Below are 19,926 nucleotides of genomic sequence, written 5' to 3'. Positions count from 1 at the left end.
TCACCATGTAGAAAATAGTAAATGTGTGAACAAGTGACAGATTTTATAATGTAGGGGGCGGGGCTTCAGATTCTACTGAGATTTGATTGGACAGAAAATCTGATGAGAAGCTGAAGTGCAGCATGATGTCATTGATCATTGATCCATATTGGTGGAAGTGAGAGACTGTTAGTTTTGAACACTTCTATCTTCTAAATACGAATTTTGTCATTGTTTTGGAGCACACTAGCTTATAGATAAGAGGCATAACATATTCAAACCAAAAAACTTGGAAGGCCTTCACATATCAGTTTTTCACTATAGCTGTAAAACACTGCAATTGTTCTTGTTCTTATTCATCTGTGCTTTCTGGAATATTCTGAAAGATGTTTTCAGCGTGTGTGTACTTATACTCCGTCCCCTGCGCTGAACTTTTCTCTGGAGTGAAATTCATGGAAAGACACGAATGTCAAAAAGTCGATTTGCAACACATCCCATTTATTTTCCATTTGAGAGGGTTTTGCTGGCTATAAGCTCAGTGTGTGTGTGTGTGTGTCTGTATAAATGTGTGTGAAAGTGATTTGGGATTACAGGTGCCTGGCAGTTTTATCGGAGACCCGGCGGCTTTATCCGGGGCAGTTCCATCTGTCTGAGTGTATGTAAGTCTCCAGGCTTAGTGTCGCTCTGCGTGGGTTTCTCTCTCATGAATCTGATTGTTTGATTTGTGTCTTGTGGCTTGTGTTTACTGAGATCAGAAGCCTCAGAGACGCTCTGACCTGTAATATTAACGGCACAGCAAAACAGGGGAATATCGTCTGGATTCATTAGTGGTGACTGTGTGCTGCATACGGGTCAGGGATTTGAGCAGGCTCTTAACCGTAAGTGTTAAAGTTGAGTGTGAATGATTCCTCAAATCATGTGTGTTGTTGAGGAGAGCTGTGCTGATACTTTACTAAGTGATGCACCTGCCCAAACACCTAGAAACTGCCTAGAACATCTTAGCAACCACGTAACAATGCCCTAGCGACCCTCTAGAACTTCTTAGCAACCCCACAGAAATACCATAGTGACCACTTAACACCCTAGCAACCACATAACAATGCCCTAGTGACCCACTAGAATTCCTTAGCAACCACACAGAAATGCCATAGCGACCACCTAACACTGGCAAGCACATAGTAATGCCTTAGCAACCAACTAGATCTCAACCACATTGTAATGCCAAACTGCCTAGAACACCTTAGTGACTTCATAGTAATGCCCTAGCAACTGCCTGGAACACTATAGTAACCACATAGTAATGTCCTAACAAACAACTAGAACACATTGACAACCAAATAGCAACGCCCTAACAACTAACTTGACCTCAACCACATTGTAATGGCATATTGACCACCTAGAACACCTTAAAAACTTCATAGTAATGCCCTAGCAACCACTTAGAACACTATGGGAACCACATAGCAATGCCCTAGCAACCAACTAGAACTCAACCACATTTTAATGGCAAATTGACCACCTAGAACACCATAGCAACTATAGTAATGCCCTAGCAACCACCTAGAACACTATGGCAACCACATAGTAATGCCTTAGCAACCACCTAGAACACTAATAGCAACCACATAGCAGTGCCCTAGCAACCAACTAGATCTCAACCACATTGTAATGCCAAACTGACCACCTAGAACACCTTAGTGACTTCATAGTAATGCCCTAGCAACTGCCTAGAACACTATAGTAACCACATAGTAATGTCCTAACAAACAACTAGAACACATTGACAACCAAATAGCAACGCCCTAACAACTAACTTGACCTCAACCACATTGTAATGGCATATTGAACAACTAGAACACCTCAGCGACTTCATAGTAATGCCCTAGAAACCAATTAGAACTCCTAAACAACCACTTATCAATGTCTTAGAAACCAACTAGAACACCTTAGCAACCACATAGTAATGCCCTAACAACTAAGTAGAACACCTTAGCAACACCCTAGCAACCACCACCAACATGCTATCATAACTGTGAGTTTTGCACAGGCAAATACACTCATTTTCTCCAGTAAATCTAGTTTATTGAGTTCAGGCCTCATCTGAGCGCTGTAATGTGATAATATCAGTCGTCTGAGGAAGAATAAACTGTTGAGCATCATTATAGTAATTCACAGAGAATGAAATGATGAAATCTTTAGTTATGAATTTTGTCGTTGATTGTCATGTTCATGTCGGAATGATTGATGTCAAAAAGCAGCTGTCCTGTGTCTGTCTGTCATACTGTGAGAGTCATTTATTATTTATATCGTGTTTATAGATTCACACCAAACTGAATTTCAGCCCATAAACAGTAAATCTCACAGCAGCTCGCAGCACATCTGTGATTCTTATACTTATATATGTCACTGAATAAAGCAGCTGAATGCGAGCAGAAATTCACACACACAATGTTGTGATATGCGCTGTCAATTTTCTTATTCTCTAAAAGATGACCTGTTGACAGTTTCTTGTGTTAACAGCAGAAAGAACTCTGTGTAAACACAAGTTTTTCAGTGTAGTTTGTAGAGAAGCGTTCTAGCATACACAGCCTTCAAGTTATGTCAGAATGATTTTTTTATGAGATGAGCACACATGTAATTATAAGTGTGTTTTCTTTGAGTACAGACAGGGTTGCCAGGTTTTCACAACAAAACCCGCCCAATTGCCACTCAAGTACAAAACTGGCCAATTCAGGGGGTTTTGAATTTATCAAAACCTCGAAGCAGATATGGCGGGAGAAACACCCAGAAACACCTCATACGTGGATGCTCCCAAGTATAAAGTGCTTTCCTTGCCATAAATGCTTGGATAACATGCATATGTCTCTTTTGATTAAAAATAATGGCTAGTGCAGAGGCTGGGATATATGCAAACCTACCAAAATCTAGTTTAGAATGACTTATTGCAAGAGGAAAAAAAGACGTTTTAGTCACGTAACATCAGTTAAAGGATTAGTTCACTTTCAAATAAACTTTTCCTGATAATTTACTCACCCCCATGTCATCCAAGATGTTCATGTCTTTCTTTCTTCAGTCGAAAAGAAATTAAGGTTTTTGATGAAAACATTCCAAGATTATTCTCCTTATAGTGGACTTCAATGGAGTCCAAACGGTTGAAGGTCAAAATTACAGTTTCAGTGCAGCTTCAAAGAGCTTTAAATGATACCAGACGAGGAATAAGAGTCTTATCTATAGAAACCATCGGCCATTTTCGGAAAAAAATGTAAATGTATATGATTTATATAAACAGATGATCGCCTTCCAAGTGCTTCCGCCAAAACCGCACTTTCGTATTCTTCAAAAAGCTTACGCCGTATGTCCTACGCCTTCCCTATTTACGGAAAAAACACAGCGGCAGTTCTTTTTGAAGAATACAAAACTGTGGTTTTGGCGAAAGCACGTGCAAGGTGATCATTTGTGTTTATAAAGCATAAACAGTTGTATTTTTTTAGAAAATGGCCGATGGTTTCTCTAGATAAGACTCTTATTCCTCGTCTGGTATCGTTTAAAGTCCTTTGAAGCTGCACTGAAACTGTAATTTTGACCTTCAACCGTTTGGAGACCATTGAAGTCCACAATATGGAGAAAATCCTGGAATGTTTTCATCAAAAACCTCAATTTCTTTTCAACTGAAGAAAGAAAGACATGAACATCTTGGATGACATGGGGGTGAGTAAATTATCAGGAAAAGTTTATTTGAAAGTGAACTAATCCTTTAATGGAAACTGCATCATTTCACAATAGTTTTTTATCGATATTTAGAAAATGTCCAGTTTTTTCGGTGTTTTAAAAATGTTTGGTTATGAGAACGTTTAGGGAACATTCCATTTTGTAATTTTCCAAACATTATGTGAACGTTACTGAGCCCTATAGAGAATGATGTAATTGCAAGCGGATTGGGTTAACACTCTGAGGTCTAAAAACGCGCCGGCGCGTTTTGCAGGTTTTTTTTCACATTGCAGCAAAACAGACTTAAAATACTCTGTCATTTTTTATCATAGAGACATAAGTAATACATCAATTGAAACTATAGAATATCTCCTTTTATTTGTATACACTCAGAGTAAAAACAAAATGTTGTGCTTTTTGTAAAATAAAGAAAACTAACATGATGCGTGATCTCTCCTCTCCCTCTGAACGAAGTCCAATCTGATAGTTCTCAGAAAATGAAGTGTAACTTAGTGAATACTAATCACAAAAAATTCATACTTATGTCTAACAAAACGTTGAAATGTCAGGTTTTAAATCGTGCAAGTCAAATCGAAAACAAACATTCTGTGTTTATGTAATCTGTATGAAAAGAGAGCCATGTCAGAAGTCCGTGATTCAGCTCATTACCCACTAATGCAGCCACGCCCACGGAGCCAGCGCTATTCACAGGCAAATTCAGAGACAACACATGCATTCATCATCTCAATCGTGTATTTATTGCCTTGAAAATTGTTTATCTGGATGAAAAAGCCATGGTTAGCGATCTCTGGAAGACATTCAGTAAATTCCTGTTTGTTTTCTTCTATTGATAAGTTTTAAGTGAGTTTTTGTTTCTTTAGCGCCCTCCGGCTGTAGTATGAATTGGTAAACACCATTCATGGAATATCGTCGTCTTCTTAGGTGAATTTGTGGACTAAAATGCACAGAGCGCCCTCCGGCTGCAGTATGAATTGCAAACACCAGCGCTCATAGAGATAACAATGAATATTAAATAAAAAATAACTCCTCTGTATAGAAAATTGACAAACATATGAGAATCCTATATTTCTCCAAATGTGCATGCTTTTAAACTAAAAGCCTATATTCAGACTCTTTGCATCACAGAAATACATTATATGTTAAAGTATAATATAAAACCATTATTTTATATTGTAATAAAATTTTTCTGTATGTTTCATATACCATGATGAGCTTGAGACATCACAGAAGTTTTTTTTCACAGCCTACCTGACTGAAATGCCTCATTAATATGCAAGTCTTTTCAGGTCATTACTATTCAATTCTTTTGTCTTCACAGGTGAGAATGAGCCATTATTCATGGAGATTCATGCCTCCTCGCATACCGTGTTTCTTGGCAAAAAGTGTCTTACAAAAACTAAATCAGTATATTGTTATAAATGAAAGAGTAGTCAGCATAATTTTTACATAATTTTGAAGCAAAAACTCTAGTCTACAACCTTCAATACCCAAAAGTCTTGTGAACACAGATTTAATATACTTTTATTGGCCTTATATCAGTGACTTAAGTTTTTTGTTTTTTCAGTAACCACGCATAAACGTTATTCCTTCAAAAACACAAACATGTACACACATGTTCCTCACATATTATGGTAGCCTAGTTTGTGCTGAATACAGTGTAATGACACTTGTGTCATTAATATGTTTATGAACAACTGAAAAAAGCACAAATGTCAGGGCATGTCAAAACTTCTCCAGGCCCCAAATCAGCCTCAGACTCCAGAGGGTTAAGGACTTATGAGCCTGCACCATCCAGAGTTTCATGACAGAACTTTGTATTAAAGACCAAGTAACTCTAAACAAACATTTTGTTTCTTTCCATAATTCAATAACTTTGAGAGAACCTTGAAAGTTCTGAGAAGTGAAGTATAACAATACAGTGAATGTTGTCTGACACCATTCTCTGTTTCCTCAGTTTCTTTAGTCTAAATATCATATTTCATTCGTCTTTTATCTGGCTTCTTAAGAACGTCTTGTTGTTTTTCCAGTAAGCTCCACCCCCTGATCGCTGAAACAAACAGCCAAAACCTAACAAATCTGGGTTTGGGTCTGAGTCAGAGTAGCTGGATCAAGCATGAAGCTTTTCCTCTCAAAGCCAGACTCAGCGTGGATAAACCCTGTCAATCACAGCACACAGGAAAACACACCATCACTCAGAAGAGCAGACCATGAGATTTGAAGTCATATGATAGCTTTATCTGAGGAGCGGTTACCATCCGCTTTCATTCTATGGAAAAATAACTTGCACAGAAATCACACATTTTGTGTGACATGAAGGTGAGTAGATGATAACAGTATTTGGCTTTCTGAGTGAACCGTCCCTTTAAGAGCCAATGCACCAGGCTTACAGAAATCTGTCAATTGCGAACGACGAGTACAGCTTTGTTCGATGTGTGTGTGTTTCACTCTGATGGATCACGTTGTCACTCTCTCCCTCCTGCTTTTACACTGATCAATGAGCTAATGGAGTGTTAGAGTGGGATAACAGCTTTACCTCAGTGCACGCACACACATGGACGACCCCCCTCAGGTCTTCATTCTGTAGGGGTTTGTAAGAAAGCAAGAGTCATTTGTCATGTGACACTAGTGGACTTCCTTTAGGGTCAAACGTGATGATATTCATGATGTCTGTCTAGCAGGTTCGGGAAAAATTCAGACTTGAAGAGTTGAGTCAATTCGTGAGTTGAATCGGAACGACTGGAAGAGGAATTCACTGAACGGTCCCACAAAAGTGGAATGACAATAGTCTAACATGACCATAAAAATGGCCTAGAACAGATAACTTTTTATGGGATCTGTTTGGCTCTAATTTTAGGTTACTTTTACATTTATGCATTTAAAAAATGGTCTATGCAAAGCAACTTACAGTGGTTTCAAGCTGTACATTTTATCGGTACATGCATTCTCTGAGAATCCATGTTTAGCTTAATTTCATGGGAAACGGAAGTGTTCTACCACCATGTTTTGTCCAATTATATTTTAAAACACAAAAAAAATTAAATTTAAATGAAATGTAGAAATATTTAATTAAATGTAATTATATTATATTATATTATATTATATTAACTATTTGTAGTAATATTTCTTATTATTATTTTTTGTTGTTATTTATTGGTTTCTAATTATTTATATGAATACTATTTTATATTAACCAACATGCATTATATATATATGTGGGTAATTTATAAGATTTTTTTTTTTATTAATTCAATTTTAATTACAATTCTACATCTATACTAAATCAGTTCAGTTGACATTGGAGTATTGAATTAGACTCTAAGAAGCTCCTAACCCTGCTGTCTAGTCCTCCTGTCACGTCACTCGAGGCTAATCCTCTCTCTCATCCCATATCACAGATTCACTTGCAGTGTTGCTAATCAGGGTTTGGAGGGCAGATTACGTTTTAACGATCCGAACCGCTTTATATGTCATGACTCATGAGTCTTTGATTGGCAGGTTTTTGCCCATCTGACTGAAATCACGGTTATTATGTGGCGCTGACGATTTCACAGTCTGACTGATGTGGAACAGCTCAGGTGTGTGTGAGCGCCTGCTGCTCACACCGGCCCAGCGGAGACACGTCCACCGTGATTAGCACACTGATAGAGACAGAAATGATGGGACGAATCTCTCCCTCTCGTTTTTTTTATTTTTTATTTTGATGTTCTTTTCATGACAATTCAGCACATTTTCTCCGATAATTCTCACTGTAATGCGTCTGTGTGGTTTACTTTTGGTGTCTTTTGTAACTTATTAGATTCTCATTACTGTAAAACTATATTTTTAATTAAAACTGCAGAAATGAAAAGCTCTACAACATATAGCATGATGTATAAAAACTTCGGTGATGATGTTGGATTATGGAAAACCTGGAAATAATACATCTTTCTTGGCTTCATTTTATTTATATTTGACCTAGACATGTTATTGATAGATTTAATGAGATTCACCCGATGAGAAAATGTCTGAGCATCTTTTTCATGAGGCAGAACTGGGAAAAAAGTCCAGTAAGCCAATGCTTATGGGCACAGCAGGAAGTCAGCCAACCAGAAATAGGAAGAGAAAAGGAGAGAGAGGGAGGCTCATAAGTAATTGAAATGGAGGTGATGTCGCCGATGGGCTGCACCGCTACTGTAACTGAAGTGCAGTCGAGCGTTTGGGATAAAATTGCTTTCTAATTATTCAATCCACCTTTACTTTCCCTCCTGAGAGACAGAGAGAGAAAGACTGAAAGAAAGAGAGAGAGAGATAGTCTTTGCATGTATGTTGATGAAGCACTTACAGATTGATATTTGTTTGATGTTTGTTTTGTTGTGTTATGAACCATACCTTTAATGAGCATTTACGTTTTTCCCAGAATGCAGCAGCAATGGGTCTATGTGGCTTTACTAGCCCTCCTGACTATCACAACGACGCTGGCAGATGGTGGGAAAACAGAGAAACAAGGTAACTGAACATTACCACACATATATCACACTGTATCACCCACACCTCTCTATATCACCTCATACTGCTCTATATCACTCTATGCTGCTCTATATCACCCCATACTACTGTATATCACTCTATACTGCTCTATATCACCCACACCGCTCTATATCACCCCATACTGCTCTATATCACCCTATACTACTCTATATCACCCAATACTGATCTATATCACCCTATACTACTCTATATCACCCCATACTGCTCTATATCACCCTATACTGTTCTATATCACCCTATACTACTCTATATCACCCAATACTGCTCTATATCACCCTATACTACTCTATATCACCCTATACTACTCTATATCACCCAATACTGCTCTATATCACCCTATACTGCTCTATATCACCCTATAATACTCTATATCACCCAATACTGCTCTATATCACCCTATACTACTCTATATCACCCAATACTGCTCTATATCACCCTATACTGCTCTATATCACCCCATACTACTGTATATCACCCTATACTACTCTATATCACCCCATACTGCTCTATATCACCCAATACTGCTCTATATCACCCCATACTGCTCTATATCACCCAATACTGCTCTATATCACCCTATACTGCTCTATATCACCCTATAATACTCTATATCACCCTATACTGCTCTATATCACCCTATAATACTCTATATCACCCTATACTGCTCTATATCACCCCATACTGTTCTATATAATCCCATACTGCTCTATATCACCCTATACTGCTCTATATCACCCCATACCGCTCTATATCACCCTATACTGCTCTATATCACCCTATAATACTCTATATCACCCTATACTACTCTATATCATCCTATACTGCTCTATATCACCCTATAATACTCTATATCACCCTATACTGCTCTATATCACCCCATACTGTTCTATATAATCCCATACTGCTCTATATCACCCTATACTGCTCTATATCACCCCATACTGTTCTATATAATCCCATACTGCTCTATATCACCCTATACTGCTCTATATCACCCCATACTGCTCTATATCACCCTATACCGCTCTATATCACCCAGTGGCGTACCGCATGTCTGTGAGGCCCCCCCGCAAATAATGAGATGAGGCCCCTCCCACGAGCAGTGATGTCATGTGTTAAAATCTGTTGTGCACCTGAGTCCGTCTCCCCCCCCAGTTCACAAAAACTGATTTAACAGTGAATCATGTGGTGAATTATCATTGCATTGATTAATTTGATGTTATTATTGAATAATATTATTTATGCTATATAATGTTTAGTGATTTTGATATCGCAGACTAAAATCCAGGAAGGAATAAATATTTAAGCTAATTTACGAACGTGGAGGCAAAAGTGCCGCGGCTCCGATTTTACTTTAGAAATAGCAGGAGGATCCTTCACAGCAATAATTCACAAACATCAGTTATAGCCCCCGAGGAACAAATTTTATTTAACAGTAAGCTCAATAAAGTAAATGTAATGGCCAACACATCTCAGTTTAAACACTGGCCTATAAGCATCGCAAATTGTAGAGAAGAAATTATACAAGAAAATTTCATGCCTTGCAGTAAAAAAAAAAAATGAATAGTAAAAGAACTAGGAGAAAAAACTTTAAAAGAACAACTCTATCAGTTATAGGCCTATGCTCTATTCTATATATCAGCTATATGCTGTATTTTGAGAAAAACTAACTTTATATACATCTTAAAATACCAACTTTTGAGGATTAACTTGTTTATTCTTTTTATCAACTGACTACCACACACAAAAAAGCAAACACTCTACCGAATCCTTTGCACTCTCCGAGCGTTTTGATGCGCAAAGTCTTTCACTGCTGCTTTAATGTCGTTACGAGCATGAGCATTCTCAATACTCAAAAGAGCTAAACTGGACAGTCTTTCTTGTGGCATTGTGGTCCGGAGAAATGTAGCCTACATCAAGAGCTCATGTGCACGAGAGCCAAGAGAACTGATAACAGCAGCAACGAGCACTGGCCATAATTTCAAAAACACAGACCTACGAATTTCTTATCGAATGGAGATGTTTCTTTCTTTCAGGTACAATTATTCGCTGAGTTTAAGTTAATTTTCACTTCACGTTTCAAAAGAGACGTTTAAGAAAGATTCTCGCAGAGAAAGCTGAAAGCGCACCCTGTTTTGTATTTATTTTATTTTACAAAAATACAAGGTTTTGTTGTTATTGTGAGTGTATCAGTACACAAATAAAAGTAGACCATTTGTAGTTTTGCACTAATCTAAAGTCTATTTTAAGTTGTTTCAGCTGTCATGAGGAAACAATCCATCAGAGCGCGCCGGCGCGTTCGTCGACCAGAGGGATAAAAATGTAGCCAATTTAGTTTCATATTTATATTTAAATATTGAGCTATAGCCTTATATTATTTTTTTTAAATTTCACCTATTATGAAAAGTGAATAGCCTAGCATGATGGATGCGCAATGTCGGGAGACATGCAGCGGGTCAGACATGAGTTTGACCGCTTCATTAAGTTTTGTTTTATAGTAAGTCTTTCTTTAAAGTGAATTTCGTTGTGTAGAAATTGTATCTTATTTTCAATCAACCAATTGCCTATATTTAATAATTAGGAAGAAAACCAAAACGTCGGGTGTGGAATGGATTGAAGTGCGTAACAAACGAACTTTCCGCGGCCTTTGAATAAGCAATAGACGTATTTCTGTTTTTATTAAATTTCTTAAATACATGTCTTTATTACTTAATTAATTGATAAGATATTTTTGGTCTAACAATATATTTTAGCTGGTCTAATTTTAAGTTAGACACAAATTTGCGTAGGCCAATACAAGGTTCCCTTCTAGACAAGCGCGTAAAATTGCTGTTTCGGCCGCAAATTTTAGATCGGTGCATCAAATGATAAAGGCCTGAACTAAATTCATGTATTTAAATAAAAGAATAAAGAAATAACTAGACTTATTGGCTAGGCTACATTTGTAGAAGAACTTCAGACATTCCGGTAGCTGAGCAGAGCTGGCGATGGGGTAAATACGTTTGGGCAATATACAATAATAATAATAATATTAATAATAACAACAATAATAATGTCTCAGCAAAGACCGAACACATATTTATTTGTCTGACTCATGTCCGCTAACAGTAGGCTAACATAGCGCATCAAAGCTTGCTGTTGGCTACCTACAAACGGCGATGGAAACAACAGTGAATTTTTCCCCCTTTTGTGGTAATTTAGCACTATTTTTTATGATCTTCTGCTTGCATTTTTGGGCTTCAGTTAGATCATTATTTTAATCTTTAGTCATTTGAGTTCAGTTCTAAAAAAAGCAAAGGCTATGTAGCAAATAGGTGAATCTGCGACGGGGCCCATCATAGGGTGGGGGCCCCCACGCACCGCGGGGGCTGCGGGGGTGTCCTGTACGCCCCTGATATCACCCTATAATACTCTATATCACCCAATACTGCTCTATATCACCCTATACTGCTCTATATCACCCTATAATACTCTATATCACCCTATACTGCTCTATATCACCCCATACTGCTCTATATCACCCAATACTGCTCTATATCACCCCATACCGCTCTATATCACCCTATACTGCTCTATATCACCCAATACTGTTCTATATCATCCCATACTGCTCTATATCACCCTATACTGCTCTATATCACCCTATACTGTTCTATATCACCCTATACTGCTCTATATCACCCCATACTGTTCTATATCTCCCAATACTACTCTATATCACCCAATACTGCTCTATATCATCCCATATTGCTCTATATCACCCCATACTGCTCTATATCACCCAATACTGTTCTATATCACCCTATACTGCTCTATATCACCCTATACTGCCCTATATCACCCCATACTGCTCTATATCACCCCATACTGCTCTATATCACCCTATACTGCTCTATATCACCCCATACTGCTCTATATCATCCCATACTGCTCTATATCACCCTATACTGCTCTATATCACCCTATACTGCTCTATATCACCCTATACTGCTCTATATCACCCAATACTGTTCTATATCACCCTATACCGCTCTATATCACCCCATACTGCTCTATATCACCCTATACTGCTCTATATCACCCTATACTGCCCTATATCACCCCATACTGCTCTATATCATCCCATACTGCTCTATATCACCCTATACTGCTCTATATCACCCTATAATACTCTATATCACCCTATACTGCTCTATATCACCCTATAATACTCTATATCACCCTATACTGCTCTATATCACCCCATACTGTTCTATATAATCCCATACTGCTCTATATCACCCTATACTGCTCTATATCACCCCATACCGCTCTATATCACCCTATACTGCTCTATATCACCCTATAATACTCTATATCACCCTATACTGCTCTATATCACCCTATAATACTCTATATCACCCTATACTGCTCTATATCACCCCATACTGTTCTATATAATCCCATACTGCTCTATATCACCCTATACTGCTCTATATCACCCCATACTGTTCTATATAATCCCATACTGCTCTATATCACCCTGTACTGCTCTATATCACCCCATACCTCTCTATATCACCCTATACTGCTCTATATCACCCCATACTGCTCTATATCACCCAATACTGCTCTATATCACCCCATACGCTCTATATCACCCTATACTGCTCTATATCACCCAATACTGTTCTATATCATCCCATACCGCTCTATATCACCCCATACTGCTCTATATCACCCAATACTGTTCTATATCGTCCCATACTGCTCTATATCACCCTATACTGCTCTATATCACCCTATACTGTTCTATATCACCCTATACTGCTCTATATCACCCCATACTGTTCTATATCTCCCAATACTACTCTATATCACCCAATACTGCTCTATATCACCCTATACTGCTCTATATCACCCCATACTACTGTATATCACCCTATACTACTCTACATCACCCAATACTGTTCTATATCTCCCAATACTGCTCTATATCACCCTATACTGCTCTATATCACCCAATATTGCTCTATATCATCCCATATTGCTCTATATCACCCCATACTGCTCTATATCACCCAATACTGTTCTATATCACCCTATACTGCTCTATATCACCCTATACTGCCCTATATCACCCCATACTGCTCTATATCATCCCATACTGCTCTATATCACCCTATACTGCTCTATATCACCCCATACTGCTCTATATCATCCCATACTGCTCTACATCACCCTATACTGCTCTATATCACCCTATACTGCTCTATATCACCCCATACTGCTCTATATCACCCTATACTGCTCTATATCACCCTATACTGCTCTATATCATCCAATACTGTTCTATATCACCCCATACTGCTCTATATCAGCCCATACTGCTCTATATCACCCTATACTGCTCTATATCACCCTATACTGCCCTATATCACCCCATACTGCTCTATATCATCCCATACTGCTCTATATCACCCTATACTGCTCTATATCACCCAATACTGCTCTATATCACCCATACCGCTCTGTATCACCTAATACCGCTCTATATCACCCTATTATACTCTATATCACCCTATACTGCTCTATATCACCCTATAATACTCTATATCACCCTATACTGCTCTATATCACCCCATACTGTTCTAAATAATCCCATACTGCTCTATATCACCCTATACTGCTCTATATCACCCCATACCGCTCTATATCACCCTATACTGCTCTATATCACCCCATACTGCTCTATATCACCCAATACTGCTCTATATCACCCCATACCGCTCTATATCACCCTATACTGCTCTATATCACCCAATACTGTTCTATATCATCCCATACCGCTCTATATCACCCCATACTCCTCTATATCACCCAATACTGTTCTATATCGTCCCATACTGCTCTATATCACCCTATACTGCTCTATATCACCCTATACTGTTCTATATCACCCTATACTGCTCTATATCACCCCATACTGTTCTATATCTCCCAATACTACTCTATATCACCCTATACTGCTCTATATCACCCCATACTACTGTATATCACCCTATACTACTCTATATCACCCAATAATGTTCTATATCTCCCAATACTGCTCTATATCACCCTATACTGCTCTATATCACCCAATATTGCTCTATATCATCCCATATTGCTCTATATCACCCTATACTGCTCTATATCACCCAATACTGTTCTATATCACCCTATACTGCTCTATATCACCCTATACTGCCCTATATCACCCCATACTGCTCTATATCATCCCATACTGCTCTATATCACCCTATACTGCTCTATATCACCCCATACTGCTCTATATCATCCCATACTGCTCTATATCACCCTATACTGCTCTATATCACCCTATACTGCTCTATATCACCCCATACTGCTCTATATCACCCTATACTGCTCTATATCACCCAATACTGTTCTATATCACCCTATACTGCTCTATATCACCCCATACTGTTCTATATCTCCCAATACTACTCTATATCACCCTATACTGCTCTATATCACCCCATACTACTGTATATCACCCTATACTACTCTATATCACCCAATAATGTTCTATATCTCCCAATACTGCTCTATATCACCCTATACTGCTCTATATCACCCAATATTGCTCTATATCACCCCATACTGCTCTATATCACCCTATACTGCTCTATATCACCCCATACTACTGTATATCACCCTATACTACTCTATATCACCCAATAATGTTCTATATCTCCCAATACTGCTCTATATCACCCTATACTGCTCTATATCACCCAATATTGCTCTATATCACCCCATACTGCTCTATATCACCCTATACTGCTCTATATCACCCCATACTACTGTATATCACCCTATACTACTCTATATCACCCAATAATGTTCTATATCTCCCAATACTGCTCTATATCACCCTATACTGCTCTATATCACCCTATACTGCTCTATATCACCCCATACTGCTCTATATCACCCTATACTGCTCTATATCACCCAATACTGTTCTATATCACCCCATACTGCTCTATATCACCCCATACTGCTCTGTATCACCCTATACTGCTCTATATCATCCCATACTGCTCTATATCAGCCCATACTGCTCTATATCACCCTATACTGCTCTATATCACCCTATACTGCCCTATATCACCCCATACTGCTCTATATCATCCCATACTGCTCTATATCACCCTATACTGCTCTATATCACCCAATACTGCTCTATATCACCCCATACCGCTCTGTATCACCTAATACCGCTCTATATCACCCTATTATACTCTATATCACCCTATACTGCTCTATATCACCCTATAATACTCTATATCACCCTATACTGCTCTATATCACCCCATACTGTTCTAAATAATCCCATACTGCTCTATATCACCCTATACTGCTCTATATCACCCCATACCGCTCTATATCACCCTATACTGCTCTATATCACCCCATACTGCTCTATATCACCCAATACTGCTCTATATCACCCCATACCGCTCTATATCACCCAATACTGTTCTATATCATCCCATACCGCTCTATATCACCCCATACTCCTCTATATCACCCAATACTGTTCTATATCGTCCCATACTGCTCTATATCACCCTATACTGCTCTATATCACCCTATACTGTTCTATATCACCCTATACTGCTCTATATCACCCCATACTGTTCTATATCTCCCAATACTACTCTATATCACCCTATACTGCTCTATATCACCCCATACTACTGTATATCACCCTATACTACTCTATATCACCCAATACTGTTCTATATCTCCCAATACTGCTCTATATCACCCTATACTGCTCTATATCACCCAATATTGCTCTATATCATCCCATATTGCTCTATATCACCCCATACTGCTCTATATCACCCAATACTGTTCTATATCACCCTATACTGCTCTATATCACCCTATACTGCCCTATATCACCCCATACTGCTCTATATCATCCCATACTGCTCTATATCACCCCATACTGCTCTATATCACCCCATACTGCTCTATATCATCCCATACTGCTCTATATCACCCTATACTGCTCTATATCACCCTATACTACTCTATATCACCCCATACTGCTCTATATCACCCTATACTGCTCTATATCACCCAATACTGTTCTATATCACCCCATACTGCTCTATATCACCCCATACTGCTCTATATCACCCTATACTGCTCTATATCACCCTATACTGCCCTGTCACCCCATACTGCTCTATATCATCCCATACTGCTCTATATCACCCTATACTGCTCTATATCACCCAATACCGCTCTATATCACCCCATACCGCTCTATATCACCCAATACCGCTCTATATCACCCCATACCGCTCTATATCACCCTATACTGCTCTATATCACCCCATACCGCTCTATATCACCCTATACTGCTCTATATCACCCTATACTGCTCTATATCTCCCAATACTGCTCTATATCACCCTATTCTGCTCTATATCACCCTATACTGCTCTATATCACCCTATACTGCTCTATATCACCCTATACTGCTCTATATCACTCCCACCACTCTATATCACCCTATACTTCTCTGTCAACCCATACCGCTCTGTATTGCCCCATACTGATCTATATCACTACAAACAATCTGCATTTTCCCATATTTCTCTATATCACCCCAGGTTGATTTAAAATTCCCCTCGCTGCTCTATATTACCTCTCAGTGTGCTATATTTCTCACTATACTATATTTCCTCACGCTGCTCTATAGTATCTAGTATAGCAACCCCATTGCTCTGTAGAACCCCTCACTGTATTTTATCACCTTATGCAGCTCTATATCCACCCACACACACACACACACACACACACACACACACAGTTTCTCTCTCATACATAACTGTAAGGTGCAGTATGAAACTGTGTGCTCCTACTTTGACAGGTAAGAAAGAGCGTAAATCGGACTGTGGCGAGTGGCAGTGGAGCGTGTGTGTGGCTAATGAGGGTGACTGCGGCCTGGGCACCAGAGAGGGCACACGCACCGGCACTGACTGCAAACAGACCATCAAAACCCAGCGCTGCAAAATTCCCTGCAACTGGAAAAAGCAGTTTGGAGGTGAGAAGCCACACACACACACAGGGCTCAGGGTAAATAAGTCTGTGTTGTGGAGTAACAAGATGGAGATTCTTGCACAATTCTGTCCTCAGAAATGACACGACTGCAGCGAGAGCCAGAAACAACCTGGCAGAAGTGTGTGTGTGTGTGTGTGTGTGTGTATAAGAGAGAGCATATGCCACCTTCCCTCGGGATTTGTAGGTATGCACATAAACTATCAACAAACACTGAAACTGTGGGGTGTTTTCTCTAAGAAGTCTCTCTCTGGGAACGTGTAAGACAGTCTCGCTCTGAAAGAACATCAGAAATCACAGACTTAATAAAACATGATCACACTAAATGTTGAGTGATGAATCCTCTGTGTATTTCTGTGTAGTTCAGCAGCCGTGTCAGTGTGGTTTAGTGTTGAAATGCTGATGTCTAGTGCAGAATTTATTCTCCTGAGCTGTTTCACGCCGGCCTCATTTTTGAGGGTCTTGTTTCAGGACAGCGGCCATTCAGCCCGAGGGCTGCTGCATGTAATTACATTCTCTCTGCCTTTAAATATGTCATTAGAGACAATTTTGTGCTTGATTGAAGCAGTTTAACCCCCATCCATTCTGCCACAGACCGAGAGATATCGCTCTAACATATGGACTGAAAGAATGAAAGATGAAATGAGACAAGAGATAAAATGAAGGAACGAGAGCATAGACCAGGGTTTCGCAATTGGTTTTACTTCAGGATCCAGATTTTACATTAGACATCAAATGCCGTGCCCAACACAGTACCTAAATTGTTTATCGTTTGAAATTGCATTTCGATGGTCTCGTGCTTTCGGCAGCAACACAAACCTCGTTGCGAGTGAACCTGTATTTAATATAGTCTGGGTTGTGTTTTCTTTTCCCTTGTGAAGTTTGCAACCCATTTTACTTCCATAATCTGATGTATTTCCAAGTGAAACAGGATATCCAACAAGAAAAAATGTGGTTTTAAACTTGGAGTTATTGCATGGTGCAAAGTTTCTCTTTGTGACAGATGGTTGAAAAATAAGAGGGACTGAAAACTTTTAGACAAATGTTTATTTCTTCAGTATAACATGCACTGATGAATCATGCACAATAAGACCCAGGAACATGTATTGAGACAAGAAATTTATATTTCATATTTGTTTTGGTTTTGCATTTATAATGCAGTTTCTGTTGCAGATGATTATGTTGCACGTGAACTCACCGAAATAAAGTTGTGTTTTTTGTCTTGGGCAGGTGAGTGCAAGTATGATTTCCAGGCATGGGGGGAGTGTGATTCGACTACGGGAATGAAGTCGCGCCTCGGTGTGCTGAAGCGAGCGCTGATGGACGCTAACTGTCCAAACACCGTTAGCGCCACCAAACCCTGCGGCAAACCCAAGACCAAGATACAAGGTACAAGAACACACGTAAAGATGTGCTGAACAATGTGCTCAAATTAAATAAACCAGAAGCAATATCAAATGATTTGATTCTTCAGTTTTTGAGGAAAACATTCCAGGATTTTTCTCCATATAGTGGACTTCAATGGGGACCAACGGGTTGACGGTCCAAATGTCAGTTTCAGTGCAGCTTCAAAGAGCTCTACATGATCCCAGACGAGGATCCATCGCTCATTTTCAAAAAAAAAATAAAAAATGTATATACTTTTTAACCACAAATGCTCGTCTTGCACTGCTCTGCGATGCTCCATGCATTACGTAATCATGTTGGAAAGGCCATACGTGACGTAGGCGTATATACATTTTAATTTTTTTAGAAAATGGCAGATGGTTTCTGTAGATTTCCTCGTCCCGGATCATGTGGAGCTCTTTGAAGCTGCACTGAAACTGACATTTGGACCTTCAACCCGTTGAACCCCAGTGAAGTCCACTATATGGAGAAAAATCCTGGAATGTTTTCCTCAAAAACCTTAAATTCTTTTTGACTGAAGAAAGAAAGACATGAACATCTTGGATGACATGGAGGAGAGTAAATTATCAGGACATTTTAATCCTGAAGTGAACTAATCCTTTAAGGCAAAACATCACAGGGGAATAGGGTAAAATTTTAGTCACTATACTTCCCTAGTTAATTAATCACAGTACACAGGAAGACAATTGTTTTTATTAAGTTTTCTGCAGTGTTATGTTTATGTATGCAAATCAGGCAGTAACTAATTAAATATGCATTCATTTGCATACATTTCCAGAACAGAAATCAGAACATGAGACAAAGACATATTAGAGTTGAAGGTTTTTACTGAGGGATTTTGGATTTTTATCACTCAGCTATGAAAAAATTATTTTCAATATTTTTAGGAATAAAATGTTATATAAATCAGTTAGCTACTAATTAGAACTATTAAACCTATTAAAACTATTAACTATTAATCAGATATAAAGCTGGAGTAAATTAAAATATAAATATTAGTTGAAAAAATTAAACTAAACAAAATTTAGAAATGTTGCCTTTTCAATAAACTGAAACAAGTTTATGTTGAAGCACTAAAATTATTACCTGGAAATAAATAAAAATTAAAATTAAATTAATAAATTAAACCTAAATTGCAATATTTAAATAAAAAAAACA

General features: G+C 38.5%; 1 protein-coding gene across 2 annotated transcripts in view; it reads left to right on the top strand.

The window, feature by feature from the left end:
• The window catches only part of ptn (pleiotrophin), a 66,188-nt gene that overhangs the window by 40,593 nt on the left and 5,669 nt on the right, over positions 1-19,926 (top strand). For both annotated transcript variants that reach the window (XM_048157365.1, XM_048157364.1), the window contains 3 exons: positions 8,105-8,193; positions 17,174-17,347; positions 18,592-18,750. In XM_048157365.1, coding sequence (XP_048013322.1) covers positions 8,106-8,193; positions 17,174-17,347; positions 18,592-18,750 — 421 coding nt within the window. In that variant the 5' untranslated portion in view covers position 8,105. The remainder of the gene's footprint in view (positions 1-8,104; positions 8,194-17,173; positions 17,348-18,591; positions 18,751-19,926) is intronic.

This window comes from Megalobrama amblycephala, linkage group LG14 (assembly GCF_018812025.1).
Source record: "Megalobrama amblycephala isolate DHTTF-2021 linkage group LG14, ASM1881202v1, whole genome shotgun sequence".
In the NCBI taxonomy this organism is placed as follows: Eukaryota; Metazoa; Chordata; class Actinopteri; order Cypriniformes; family Xenocyprididae; genus Megalobrama; species Megalobrama amblycephala.
This window is presented reverse-complemented; position numbering and strand designations above follow the sequence as displayed.